A 13,389-nucleotide genomic window follows, 5' to 3' on the forward strand; every position below is an offset into this window, starting at 1 on the left:
TAATCAAAAGTGATATAATATATGATAAATAAATGGTCAAAGTGTTGTTTAGAAGACCGTGTCATGTTCCACCATGCCTTATAAACGGGGAAGGAGGGAGTATTAAGTTAAGTCAAACTCATTTAATAGTAAAATAGTCTTTTCAAAAGACTCACTTTATCTTATCTTGACTAAAGTGTTTGAGAGTTAACACAGCTAGGACTTTCATCAGCACTCCTGTGACCAGTCGGTACAACAGCACACACGTTTCCAGTTCATAATTAGGGAAGGTAGTTATACTTTCTTTATGTGGTGGTAATTTTTAGGAACAGTGATAGTAAATTTTTTTTGGGAGCCAAAGTAAGGAAGGTCTCTTAGGAGTAAACAGAACAGTGATAGTAATTTTTTTTGGGTAGCGCCCTGACGGAGGTAGATCGTCGGTGGCGGCGCCGGCGAGCGAACTTGCAGTAGCAGGCGCATCTCCACCAGCGGCTCACGCGACCTCGGCACTCGGAGGTCCGTGCGCCCTTCCTCTGTGAATTTGGTTCCCGGTCGTCGTTTCCATGGGCCTGGGTCCTGGGTGCTCGTGCTGTGTTCGCCCAAATGCCTCTGAGCAATCTTGTTATCCTTTCGCTTGGATGCGGTCCTCCACAACTGCAGACTTGGATGCTTGTCTTTTTTCTATGTGTGTGATTTAATTCATGAATGCCGGCCTAGCTCTAAAGGTGGGTGCATGGTTCTGTATTGTGGAATCATGCAAGGAAGAATGAATCTAAAGTGTCTCTCCAAACTATAGTATATTTTCTTGCTCTAGCAGCCGATGCCACCCAGCTGTCCTCCCAGTCGTGTTTACCCTTAAATCTTAATCCCAGGGTCATAACAACAAAGTGGAGAAGTCACCATATTTGCATTGAACGGACTGAATTACAATGTCTCATAGTCGTTAGTGAACATCGTCTATTTCCACTAGCGGTGGAATAACCGCCTTTCCACTCCTCAACTATTTGCTCAGTTTGAGTAATCACTCCATCCTGAACAGAACGCCATCATGGGGGCATTCCATGAATGAGGTTTAGCTGTATATATTCTGAAAATAAAATAGATGGGTATTCTATCACCGTACAGTTCTCGAGCCGATCATCAGGTGAGCCAGAAAAGCGGAACAGAGACAGTATGCGAAGACTTGACACACTCGCCAGGGACTACAAGGCAAATGCCGAGAAATGGGGGTTTCTTTCTATAATGACTAACATATATTAGCTTATCATAAATTCATAAGCACGCATTTGACTTTGACTACCAACCGTGCCGGCAATGACTACTGAGCTAGTCAGATCAAGAAAGTGTTTGGCATTGGTAAAAAAAAAAAAGGTCAAATGTACGGTCGGTCCACAAATGCACAGTTTCTCATCTTAACTAGTACTTTTCAAGATGAGAATATATGCAGGAATAAGTTAGAGACCTACGGTACAAATACTTGACTAGTCACGTCATGTGTAGCCGTGCATCCATGTAAGAGCGAATTTCTGGACTTCTTAGCTTTCTGCCTATCTGCCATCGCTTGACGCACCTGTGTCCTGTATATATAAGCACCTTTAGTTTCCTGTCGGTGAACTGTGAGTGCACGATTGATGATGACCTGGCATATATGATGAGGACATCACCACGCTGGACATCACGCTGGACATGCACGAACCGGTCTCATCTCCAAGTTACAAGTCGACTCCAATTCGGTCTTCACGTTCATCTCGGATTCAGCCAACATCCATGCACGGTTTCGGCGATATCTCCCTCATACGGAGTCGGAATGAGGTGATCTTGGATGCGTTGGAATCGTGACGACGAGACGCTTCTTTTGGTTCTGGTCCCAGCTCTATAAGCCTCGTGGATCATTCTGTGTGATCACGGAAAGATGTTGCGACACCTGTTTTGGGCCTTTTCAGGCTTTGTATCGTGTCGGGCCTTAAGCCCAAGTTGTGGGCGCCCCACCCCTGGTCGCCCAAACCCTAGGTCACCCCTAGATTCATAAACTCAGTAGCCGCTGCTGTTTGACTTGGGTTTTGTTTAGTTCTTGTGTTTTCCTTCGAGAAACAGAGATTGATTCGTTGTAACTGTGGCGACAAGTCCTTTTACAGTGATCCAAGGCCCCCGTTCTTGATCTCCTCCACTGTGTCAATTAGTCCTTTGGAATCGAGTTCTCGAACCCCTCTTTGATTCGCTTCACTCATATTTGCAATATCAGATTGCGTGTTTATATCTTCTTGCTTGTATTCTTCGATTCGCTTGCAGGAAAAGCCTTCTCGGCGAGGTCAATCAAGTTGTGCTTGGTTGATAACCAACGGAGCAGTAGTGTAACGATTGCTTGACTTCGAATCGTGCTGATTAGAAGCCGGATCGCCAACGTCACACACTCCACCAATCGAATTTACCTCTACCTCTCGGATGATCGGGCCTAGTTCACATCAATATATCTTCTTGGACTCACTATTCGGCAACCTTCACTTCACTGCAACCCTATACTAGAAATTGTGACAACTTTTTATTAAAAAAAGAAATTGTGACAACTAATTATGGATGTGTGCGGTTGCAGAGACCAGAAATAAATTCCTTTCTCAAAAAGAAAATACAAAAGCATGCATCTTTTGGGTACAAATTGTGGTTTGCTTAATCTAGTGCATGCGCATGATGAAGGCAATTACCGAAACGCCAGGTGGCATGTGCATGGAAACTAACACTAATAATGGCCATAAGGGTGCACCTAAGTTATTTTCCTTCAACATTAGTACATCTGAAATTTCTTATAAATGCACTCTTTGCGAGATAAAAGAGAGTAAGTACTGATAATAATTTTCATATTTTGGCAGGTGGTAGCCCTATCGGCTCACTCCGGCCACTCCAGGCGGCTGATGCAATCTAATGCACGCGGCATCTTCAGGCACAAGAGTCATCAATAAAATTGATCATCAGCATCAACCATGTAATAGTGACACGTATTTAATAGGACGTGATTATATCACGACCTGCAGTTGGACAAAAGCTTGCGCAATTCCAAGTTTGATCTCGTGGGGGCAGTCTGCATCTATCATTTCTGTATTTCCTCAATCCAGGTCACATTCTGTAGCATAGTAGGGGTGTAAAATCTCATCTACCCCATGGGCAAATTCTGTAGCGCAGCGTGTTTGTGGAGGCTCGTCCCATCCTTGAGTTTCTCATTAGTAGAACACTTGCTTTCCAGTATAATAAACATGTCTAACAAAAGCACTTCATAGTTGTAAACATCACCCTTCCTTGATATCCACTACTACAAAAAGAGCTATAGTCACTGGGTAAAATGAGCCTTAGGTACCGGTTCTATAACCGGTACCTGGTAACCGAGACCAATGAAGCCTGTCTTTGGCACTGGCTAAATCACCCGGTGCCTATGACCTCTTTTAGTACCGGTTGGAATACCAACCGGTACCAAGGGCCGCTACGCCGTTCGCTTGCATCCTCCCCCGTTCCCCGCATCCTCTCCCCGTTCCCTACTGAATTATTCATAGATCCACAAATTATTGAATTGACGAACACAGAATATTCACAATACTCATAGATCCCACAAATTATTCAAAAAATTGTTCACAAAATAGATGCAATCCATTCAACATACATCTCTATTTCACTTCAGTACCTCACGCTGACTCGACCCGACATCGCCTACGCTGTTCAGTAGGTGTGTCTCTTCATGCATGATCCCCGCGAGCCTCATCTTGCACTGCTCAAGCTGATCTTGCGCTATGTGAAGGGCACACTGTCTACTGGTCTTCACATTGTCACTGGACAAGTGGATCGCCTCACAGCCTACTCTGATGCGGATTGGGCCGGCTGTCCTGATTCCCGACGGTCTACTTCCGGCTACTGTGTCTTCCTCGGCGACAATCTGGTGTCTTGGTCTTCCAAACGCCAGACCACAGTCTCCCGCTCGAGTGTAGACACTACAAAAAATCTGGTGATCCATGACGATTGAATTTCGTCACAGATCACTGAAAAACCGTCATAAAACAGTATCTATGACGATCTCAAATAACGTCATGTATTGAGCGTCACAGATCACACCTCGTGACGTTCCTTAAATTTTCGTCATAGATTGCTTGATCCATGACGTTTTAAAACTGTCATGGAATGTCTCTAGGCCCCCTGAAGCCCAACCCAAACCCGTTTTCTATGACGAAAATTAACGTCACGAATAGTATAATTTTCGTCACAGATTCTATTGCTATGTCACACATTGATGACATGGAGGATGATGTGGCTGCTGACATGGTGATGATGTGGCTGCTGACATAGAAAGTGAGGCTGACATGGCAAGTGACGTGGCAGGTGACGTGGCTGCTGACATCAGCAACACAACCCATGAATTGAATGGGCCCAATTCAAAGTGGGCCTGATTTCAGCCCAACAATTATTATTAGCTAACCAGAATCGGCTTTGTACACAGCCCATTTAACAAAAGTAAAGTTGCAGCACAGAAGTCACAATAAGCAATTACATCCAAAATTATAATGTCATATCAATAATGTTTACACCCCAACATCATGACATCAGAATAATGGATGACATAAAGTTTTTTTCCATGTATCAAAACTAGCAGCCTAACATTACAGGAAAAAAGACAAAACAAAATAGAGCAGAGACAACAAAAGATAGGTTTCATCAGGAGTATGAACCAGCAGCAGCAATTAAGGAAGCAAAGAATTCTTTTTCATCGCCACATCAGTTTTGATGAGTGTTGTGGCAGCACATTTGGCTAGCAATGATTTCTTCTCTGTGAGGCTTCTCTTCTATTCTAACTGCCAGTTCTTTAACTTTTTAAATCACCTGCAAAAATTAATGTCAATGCATAGTTAACTTTAGAAAATTGTAAGGAATAAAAATGATTGGCTGCTCAAAAGAAAGATGGTAGTTAGACATACATGTCTCTTCAAAGTAAATTGAAGACAAACATTTTTATTTGAAGCACACATGCTAACATGCATATAATAATAATGAAAGGCAAGAAGAATCGAAGCATACCAGATGCACACTACCAAACTAGAGACCTGATCATTCTTACTCCTAAATCTGACAAGATCTAATTACAGGGATTTGATATGCATCTGTACTTGATCGATTGTTCCCAAATGCTATTATAATATGGAGTACTAATCAAAATAGACAAAGCATGCAGCAGTAGAACATAATATAGCAGAAACTGAAGAATTTGTCATCAACGTGTACTACCCATACAAGGAACCAATGTAAAAGAAATTGCATCTTTAAGTTTCAATGGTCATAAAGGCTTCCATGATACATATATATAGTTCATTTAAGTTGACATGAACAGCGGTGATATTTTTGCACAATCATGAAGGCTGAAGTAATGCTAGAACACTTCATGTGTCTTCAAAGTTCTGAGCCTGTTAGCTGTTAGCTGTTAGCTATAGCTGCAGGTGCTATATCACTGAGTAGTACTACAGCTCGTGTATGCTACGAACAAAAATATCACTGAGTAGTACTACACCTTGCCTTGGATTACCGAATTAGCCAATCAAATAGTGGAAAGATAAAGAAATCAGGATTCATTTAAACTAGAACTCTCAAACTAGCAAATCAAATCTTGGGGGAAAATAAAGAAACCATGATTCAGATCTAAACTAGGACTCATACTACAAAAGAATCCACTTTACAGATTGTACTTCAAAAGGGGAGATCTAATCTGTAATCAAATCTGCGACAGATAAACTCATTTTAGTTATCATCAAAGTGAGCTAAGGATTTGTGGGAAAAAATAGCTCTGTCAAAATGAGGCGCTGGAGCACCTGCTGCTGTAGTGGAAGAAGAGCAAGGAGCAAGTCCCCGGGCCTCGCGTCCCCAATGAGGCGCTGGAGCTCCCGCCGGATGGATCTGTGGAAGGGAGCAGTGGTGGATCTGAGAGAGAGAGAGAGACCTACACACGGTGGAACATGAACAGCACACACGAGAGAAGAGATCGAGTTGGAGTTGTAGGCGGGACAGAGCACCGGGCTTATAGCATCTTGTAGTTGACGACGGCGACGAGCACATCCCAGGTGATGGCGGGCTTAGCGAGGTCTCCGGCGACAGGGTTCACGGCGCCACACCCCTGCGCGCACGCCAAGGCACCCACGCCCGCCGAGCATTCCTCCCACTCCTCATCCTCCTACTGCCGCCGGCCGGAGCCCCTGCCAGGCCCAGATCTGGTGCAAACGCCCGACCTGCAGCAGTGCCCGGATCTGTGTTGGGGCGGGAGAGAGACTGGGGAGTGCTGCAAGATTTCGACGCAGTGGAGACGAGGAGAGCAACACCGGCGCCGGATCTAAGCGTGTGGGAGAGAGAGGGAGAGAGAGAGAGAGGTGAAGCATCGGCGCCGCCGCACTGACCACAGGTGGAGGTGGAGCTAGGGTACGGGGACTCGGCTGATAGGTGTTTATACCACTCGAGAGGCAACCCCGATCGTCGGATCGGGAATCGACGATGAGAAATAACTGGGCCGTGGCAAGCCGAGCGGAAAGAAAAGGCCCAGACCAGCTCTTTGGGTCCGTTTAACCAAATGTAATATTTATTCATAAACTAGAAAGGAACAACGAAAACAAAAGGCAAATTATACAAAAATTTATCTTATATGGCCTAATACCTTTTTTACATGTTGTAGAATATATATATGTTGTGTCCTAGAAATTTCAAGAATTTTCAAACAGATTTATTATTTTCTACCATTTAAATGAATTTCTGCATTCTTGTTGAATGTAATTACTATTTCAACTACAAGTATCTTTAATAATATCTAAAAACATCCTAAAAATATATTTTAGGTGTATCCTTTCTATTATAGCTCATATCCTAAAAATAGAAGAAAATTTTAAATGTTTGTTAGGGATAATTCAAACTTCAATGCACAAATTTATTGAAAATAAAAATAAAAATATCCAAATTCAGTCAAACAATTCTACAAATTGAAATGACACTGCATTTTAGGCCTATAAGCTTGTCAAAAAAATTTCATATGATTTTAATAAAGTGACACTATACATTGTTCACAAATTGATATATCTCTCATATAGTTCCCTATAACTCAATTCAAACTTTGAAGTTTTATACAACTTAAGTTATATATTTCTCATATACACCTCAGATTTGGACACAACCTTAATTTTACGTTCTTGTTAACATTTGTAGATTTATATGGCCACTTTTTGTGCAAAAAAAACAATTTTTTTCTATTTTTTAACTGACTAATTAATACACCCTTGTGAAGTAACTTGTAAAATAATTAATTTATATACACCTAATTATATTTTTACATGTAATAGACAACATCTAAGTTTCCATGTAGAAGTTTCAAGAATTTTTGAACAGATTTAGTATTTTGTACCATTTAAATGAATTTCTGCATGCTTATTGAAAGTAAATTACTATTTGAACTACAAGTATCTCAAATAATATCTAAAAAATCCTCAAAATTGAATTTGACGTGACATTGCACTTTATGCATTTTTATGGAAACTAAACATTATTAGGGGTGAAATAAAATTGTAATCACTATTTTTTGAGTTACACAAAAATTCATACAAAATAGACAATTTTCAGTATTTTAGTAAATAAAAGAAAATGGTCAAACCCGCTTCATACATTACATGGGCCGAAATCATCCCACACCTGCACAACATCAGGCAGTAGGGGCAATAATCGCACGGCTCACTAAGGCCCAGATAGCCTTCTCTTTTCTTTATTCAAAGCATGTATTCAGACTATTAAATATATATCAAGGAAGGAGAGCACAAAAAAGGAGGCGGCGCAGTGGTAGCAGCGCTCTCTGTTGAGCGGAAGGTGGCCGGTTCGAATCCATGTCTGCGCCATTTTTTCACTTTTTACCATTTCAACTCTATTGCACATCCTATAAGATTAGGCAATGCCAGCGAGTAGTGTAGTGGTGGGTAAAATATTTTCGTAGTGCAGGATCATGAGTTTGACCCCCTGCATGTGCAGCTCCGAAGGTGTTTTTTTTGTTTTTATTAACCGCAACCCTGGGGTGGTGATCTGGCTTGCATTGAATCAAGAGAAAGCTTGTATAAATATGGTGAGTACCAATAGATATTTGTATAAATAAGAGAAGTAAAAACTTAAATTAAAAATGAAGAATGTCAAAAATAACTATGACAATTTCTATGACATTAATATTAAAACATCATGTTTTGTGGGCTCAATTATGACGAATTCAATAAAACATCATATTTTGTGGGCTCAATTATGACGAATTCAATAAAACGTCACAAAGTTCTGGGCCTAGGGTCCATACATTCAAATTCGTCATAAATTGTGTGCAATTGTGACGCTCAACTAAAATGTCATGAAATTTTCGTCATAGATCACCACATTTCTTGTAGTGAGAGGCTGAGTATCGAGCAGTCGCACATGCTGTGGCTGAGTCTTGCTGGCTTCGTCAGCTTCTTCAGAAGCTTCATATGCCCTTGTCTTCGGCGACTCTGGTCTACTGTGACAACGTCAGTACTGTATATATGACGGCTAACCCTGTTCATCATCGTCGCACGAAGCATATAGAGATTGACATCCACTTTGTCCGCGACAAGGTGTCTTTGGGACAGGTTCGAGTGCTTCATGTTCCATCCTCTCATCAGTTCGTGGATATCATGACCAAAAGCTTACCTGTACAGTTATTTACTGATTTTCGGTCCAGTCTTTGCGTTCGGGATCCTCCCGCTTCGACTGCGGGAGGGTATTAGAGATATGTATAGTTGACTTGCCTTGTACTCTAAGTCTTGTAGACTCTTACTTGTACATCAAGCCGTCTCGGCTATATATATAAAAGGTCACCCCCCATTCAGGGTGTGTGGTGTTTCCCCAATCTCTATCTCTCTACAAAACTGAGTGTGCTGTTGCGACAAAACTGAGTGTGCTGTTGCGGTTTTCATGTGGTGGCCCCTGGATGCTCGTGCTGTGTTCGTGCAAATGCCTCTTAGTAATCTTGTCATACTTTTTCTATGCGGTTCCACTGTGGATTTGCATGATTACCTTATTTCTGTGCCTGTGCTTTGGACATTCCAGTAGCTGAGTCAAGGGTTAGTACAAAAGCATTGCGCATTTTTTTTGAAGTTCGAAGGGAAGGCCCTTAGGTTAGCAATTTAGCATATAGTGCTGTACATGCTAGGATCAAGAGGACAATCAGTTCTGCACATTATGGCACGAAAGGCAAGTTTACAGTAGTCCCTAATCAAACCAGTGTTTCTACAGATCTTTACCAATTTAGTCATGAAAACGGAGACACAGTGATAGACTTCAGTGCTGAGCTTTGGTTCTGTGATGTACATATGGCTTTACTAATCTATCACACTTGACTCTCCGCACTGCGAAGCTCGAGGAATGCGTGCTTGATGTCAAGTATTGCAGCACAAACTTGCGTCATTCCTAGTCGATCTTGCGGTGATGTCATGGAGCATAAGAGGCCCAACTTTAGCATTGGGAGAGCGCAGCTCTGCACCATTTCTGAATTTCCTCTGTCCAGGTCATTCTGTAGCATAATGGGGTCTAAAATCTCAGCTACCCCATGGGGAAATTCTGTAGCGACGTGTTTGTGTAGGCTCATGCCATCTATGAATTTCTCATCAGTAGGGCACTTTCCAGTAAACATCTCTAACAGAATAACCCCATAGCTGTACACATCACCCTTCATTGATATCTGTCCGCCCATGCCATACTCTGTGTTTGAATTTGAATAAGGAAAAAATAATATAAATAACTAACAACAAGCAAATGAAATGGGTGGAACATATATGCCAATAAGATTGTATAGTTTCTTACCTGGTGCAATATATCCAATTGATCCTTTTAGCTTCGAAAAACTTGTAGAGTTAGCTGGTGCTGCAGTTGAAGTAGCACACATAAATCTTGCTAACCCAAAGTCGCTGACATTTGCAGTCATGTCAAGATCTAAAAGGACATTCAGCCCGTTCGGATGCACTGCTTTTCGCTGGCTGGCTGAACAGTGCAATCTGATTTTTACTGTTTGTGCTGGTAACGGTTGGTTCGCTGGTTTAACGGTAGGTCTGCTGGTTTGAACGACACTGGCTGGCCCCAGCCGTTCGGCTGCACATGAGCTGCCGAACAGCTGGGCTGCCCAGCGGATAGATTCCCAGCCCAGCCAGCTCTTTTAAGAGCAACCGAACAGGGCCATTACTTGGCTTCAGGTCACAATGTACTACTGGAGTTGTACATTGGTTATGGAGATAGTCTAAAGCATATGCAATGTCCAGGGCTATGTTGATCCTTTCTCCCAAACTTAGGAATCTTTGGCTATCATACCCATGTTTGTCTGGGTGTACCCACCTTTCGAGGCTCCCATTAGGCATATACTGAAAAATAAGTGCCTTGAAATCGAAGCCAGTTTTATCAATCATGGAGCATGAAGTAATGATTTTGACAAGATTCCGATGGCGAGTATTTCTTAATGCTTGGCACTCTGCAATGAAACTTTTGGGTGCTCCATACTGGTTGAGGTTGAAAACCTTAATGGCAACTGGATCATTCCCGAACGGCAAAATTCCTTTGTAAACAGCTCCAAAGGATCCCAAGCCAACCATGTTAACTGGAGAGAACCCATTAGTGGCCTTGGCAATGTCTTCATATGTTATTTTCTCTAGGTGCACACTGGAATGTTGCAAATTATGCTCTTTCCTTCTCCTGACAAGAATAGCAACTAAACATAATAACGAAATTGTTACAGCAGACACTACAATTGGGATCACAATCTTCAAAAGAATAGACTTGTTTTTTCCCTTCATTCCCAATCCTGGACAAAGGGGCAGGCTTGACCCTAGAGCATTTGCACATAACCTGGGGTTTCCTTGCAGGGAAACCCTGCTAGAATTGCCAAGGATAACACTTGATGGTATTGGTCCTTCGAAATCATTGAATGAAAGGTTGAGTCCCTGCAAAGAAATTAACGAGGCCAGGAACTCCGGAATTTTCCCTGACAACTTGTTGCAAGAGAGATCCATGTCCCTGATGTTCTTCAAGTTCACGAAAGATTGTGGAATGCTTCCAGTAAGAATATTCCCTTCTAAGTGAAGAACTTCCAAAAGCACGCACATCCCTAGGGTGGATGGAATGCCACCAGTCAAGCGGTTGTTGGAAATACTAATGCTTCCAAGATTAATGAGGCTGCCAATCTTCACTGGTATCTGCCCAGTAAAGAAATTGTGTGACAAGTCTAAGTTTAGTGAAAGTGATGAAATATTGAAGAGTTCACTTGGTATGCTTCCATCAAACAAATTATGAGACAGATCCAGCTGCTCTAACTGTCTCCATTGTCCCAAACTTGCAGGTATGCCCCCAATGAAGTTGTTCCCATCTAGATAAAACTCATTTATTTGTGCAAGTTTTCCAATGGAGTCAGGAACATTTCCAGAGAGGTCATTTTGTGCAAAGCTTAGAACCAACAAATTGCTTAGATTTCCTATGGTAGGTGGGATACTGCCAGTGAACAGGTTCAAATCCATATGCAGCATTCTGAGGCTCCTAAGATTTCCTATCTCCAATGGAATTGTTCCAGAAAATTTGTTTTCATTGAGCCACAGCCACTCGAGATACGAGGGGAGATTGCCAATAGAACTCGGCAATCTTCCGTGCATACCATTCCCATCCAAGAACAATCTTTTCAATTGAGTGCAGTTTGAAAGGGATGAGAGAAAGCTCCAGTCACCTGCTTCAAGGTGGTTATATGAAAGGTCAAGCTCCCGCAGGTTTGACAAGGACCCAAAGGATGGCACTTCTCCCGTGAGTCCAGTACCTGAAAGATAAATCATTTCTAGCTTGGATGCATTGAGAAGAGAAGCCGGGATGTGTCCACTCATGCGTGTTGTTGATAAGATTAAGCTCTGAAGGTTTGGAAGCATGTAACCAATGTTTGGTGGAAGTTGTGCGGTGAGTGAGTTATTGGCCATTTCGAGAAATTTCAAAGATGAAATGTTGAAAATTGACTGGGGTACTGATCCAGAGAGGTGGTTGATCGAGAGAATCAGCCTCTCCAAAGAAGGAATGCTACTTAGGCTCTCTGGGATGCTTCCTACCAAATTGTTTACAGCAAGTGATAGACGAATCAGGGATGAAAGGTTGCCCAATGAGGCCGGTATCTCACCAGTAAGTCTATTTTGGGCTAGACTCAGTATTTTAATAGGTGCAGCAGTTGCTGTAACTGGTGGTATGGAACCAACTAAATTGTTACTCTGGAGGTAAATTGTAGTCAGAGTTGTGCTATTCAAGAATGATGGAGGGATCTTTCCAGTAAGGCTATTTTGCATGAGCCTAAGAACTTGAAGAGATGAGCTATTAGCCAAGAACTCTGGTATTCCTCCTGTTAGCTGATTGGCCCCAAGATCGACGTTGACAAGGGATGGGCTGCTGCCCAACAATGATGGTATGTTACCTGTGAGGAAGTTGTTGGAAAGACTCAAAGTTTCCAGCTCACGAAGCTGCCCAAACCCACTGGGAATGTTTCCTTGCAACTTATTGTTATTGAGTACCACTAACTGGAGATGAATGCATTGGGTTAAGTTTGGTGGGATCCCACCTTCGAGAGAGTTTCTCCATAAGTCCAGTACCTGAAGACGGCTGCAAGAAGACAGCTCGGCTGGGATGGGTCCGCCAATAGAGTTGATGCTCAGGTTGAGGTAGATGATTTGGCTCAGTCGTCCGAGCTCAGTCGGGATACTTCCGCGAAAGAAATTGCTCAACAAATCAAGGCTTGCAATGGAGCTCAGGTTGCCTATGCAAGGTGGTATTGAGCCACCAAGGCCTAGAGAGCTGAGGTTTAGTGCTGTTACTCGCAATGGAGTCCGTGTGCTGCATGAAACTCCGCTCCAATTGCAGAAGTTAAGGGATGTGTTGCTCCAAGAGCTTAAGGCTCCAGTAGGATCATAGATTTGATACTTGAAGCAGAGGAGGGCTTGCCGATCTGTATCAGTATCATCACTTGTTGCTAATGGCAATGAGCATGAGAACATGAAGAAGACAAGGACAGGAATGAATTTGGACAGGAAGCACCTAAGCGGGTCATCTTGTGCAATGCTAAAGCTCTTCTCTGTTGAAGAAAACTGAAACTGAAGCTTCTCTTATATTACTTGCGACCATTGCGACAATAGTACCATTTTGCTCATGCCACGATGTGGGAATAAATGGACGGTGAGAGACCGAAAAGGCGACCAGAGGGGGGGTGAATGAGAGCCGATTAAAATTTTCTTCAGGGAAAGTTTGGCCTATGATTCCAAGTGCGCACCCAACCCTGGATTCTTAGGTGAAGTGTGGAATAGCTATAGAGGAGCTACACCAACACAAAACAACCCTAGGAACAAACGAGAATAAACG

At 42.5% G+C, this 13,389-nt stretch overlaps 1 protein-coding gene across 1 annotated transcript; it reads right to left on the reverse strand.

Moving 5' to 3' along the window:
* Window positions 1-9,300: 9,300 nt before the first annotated feature.
* On the reverse strand, window positions 9,301-13,129 carry LOC120653941 (probable LRR receptor-like serine/threonine-protein kinase At3g47570). The gene is made up of 5 exons (XM_039931600.1): window positions 12,671-13,129; window positions 11,100-12,451; window positions 10,205-11,036; window positions 9,829-9,990; window positions 9,301-9,726 (listed from the first exon to the last, which is right to left on the reverse strand). The coding sequence occupies exons 1-5, from the start codon at window positions 13,026-13,028 to the stop codon at window positions 9,356-9,358; spliced, it is 3,075 nt and encodes a 1,024-aa protein (XP_039787534.1). The 5' UTR covers window positions 13,029-13,129; the 3' UTR covers window positions 9,301-9,355.
* Window positions 13,130-13,389: the final 260 nt, after the last annotated feature.

The sequence above is a fragment of the Panicum virgatum genome, chromosome 1N (assembly GCF_016808335.1).
Source record: "Panicum virgatum strain AP13 chromosome 1N, P.virgatum_v5, whole genome shotgun sequence".
NCBI classification, from domain to species: Eukaryota; Viridiplantae; Streptophyta; class Magnoliopsida; order Poales; family Poaceae; genus Panicum; species Panicum virgatum.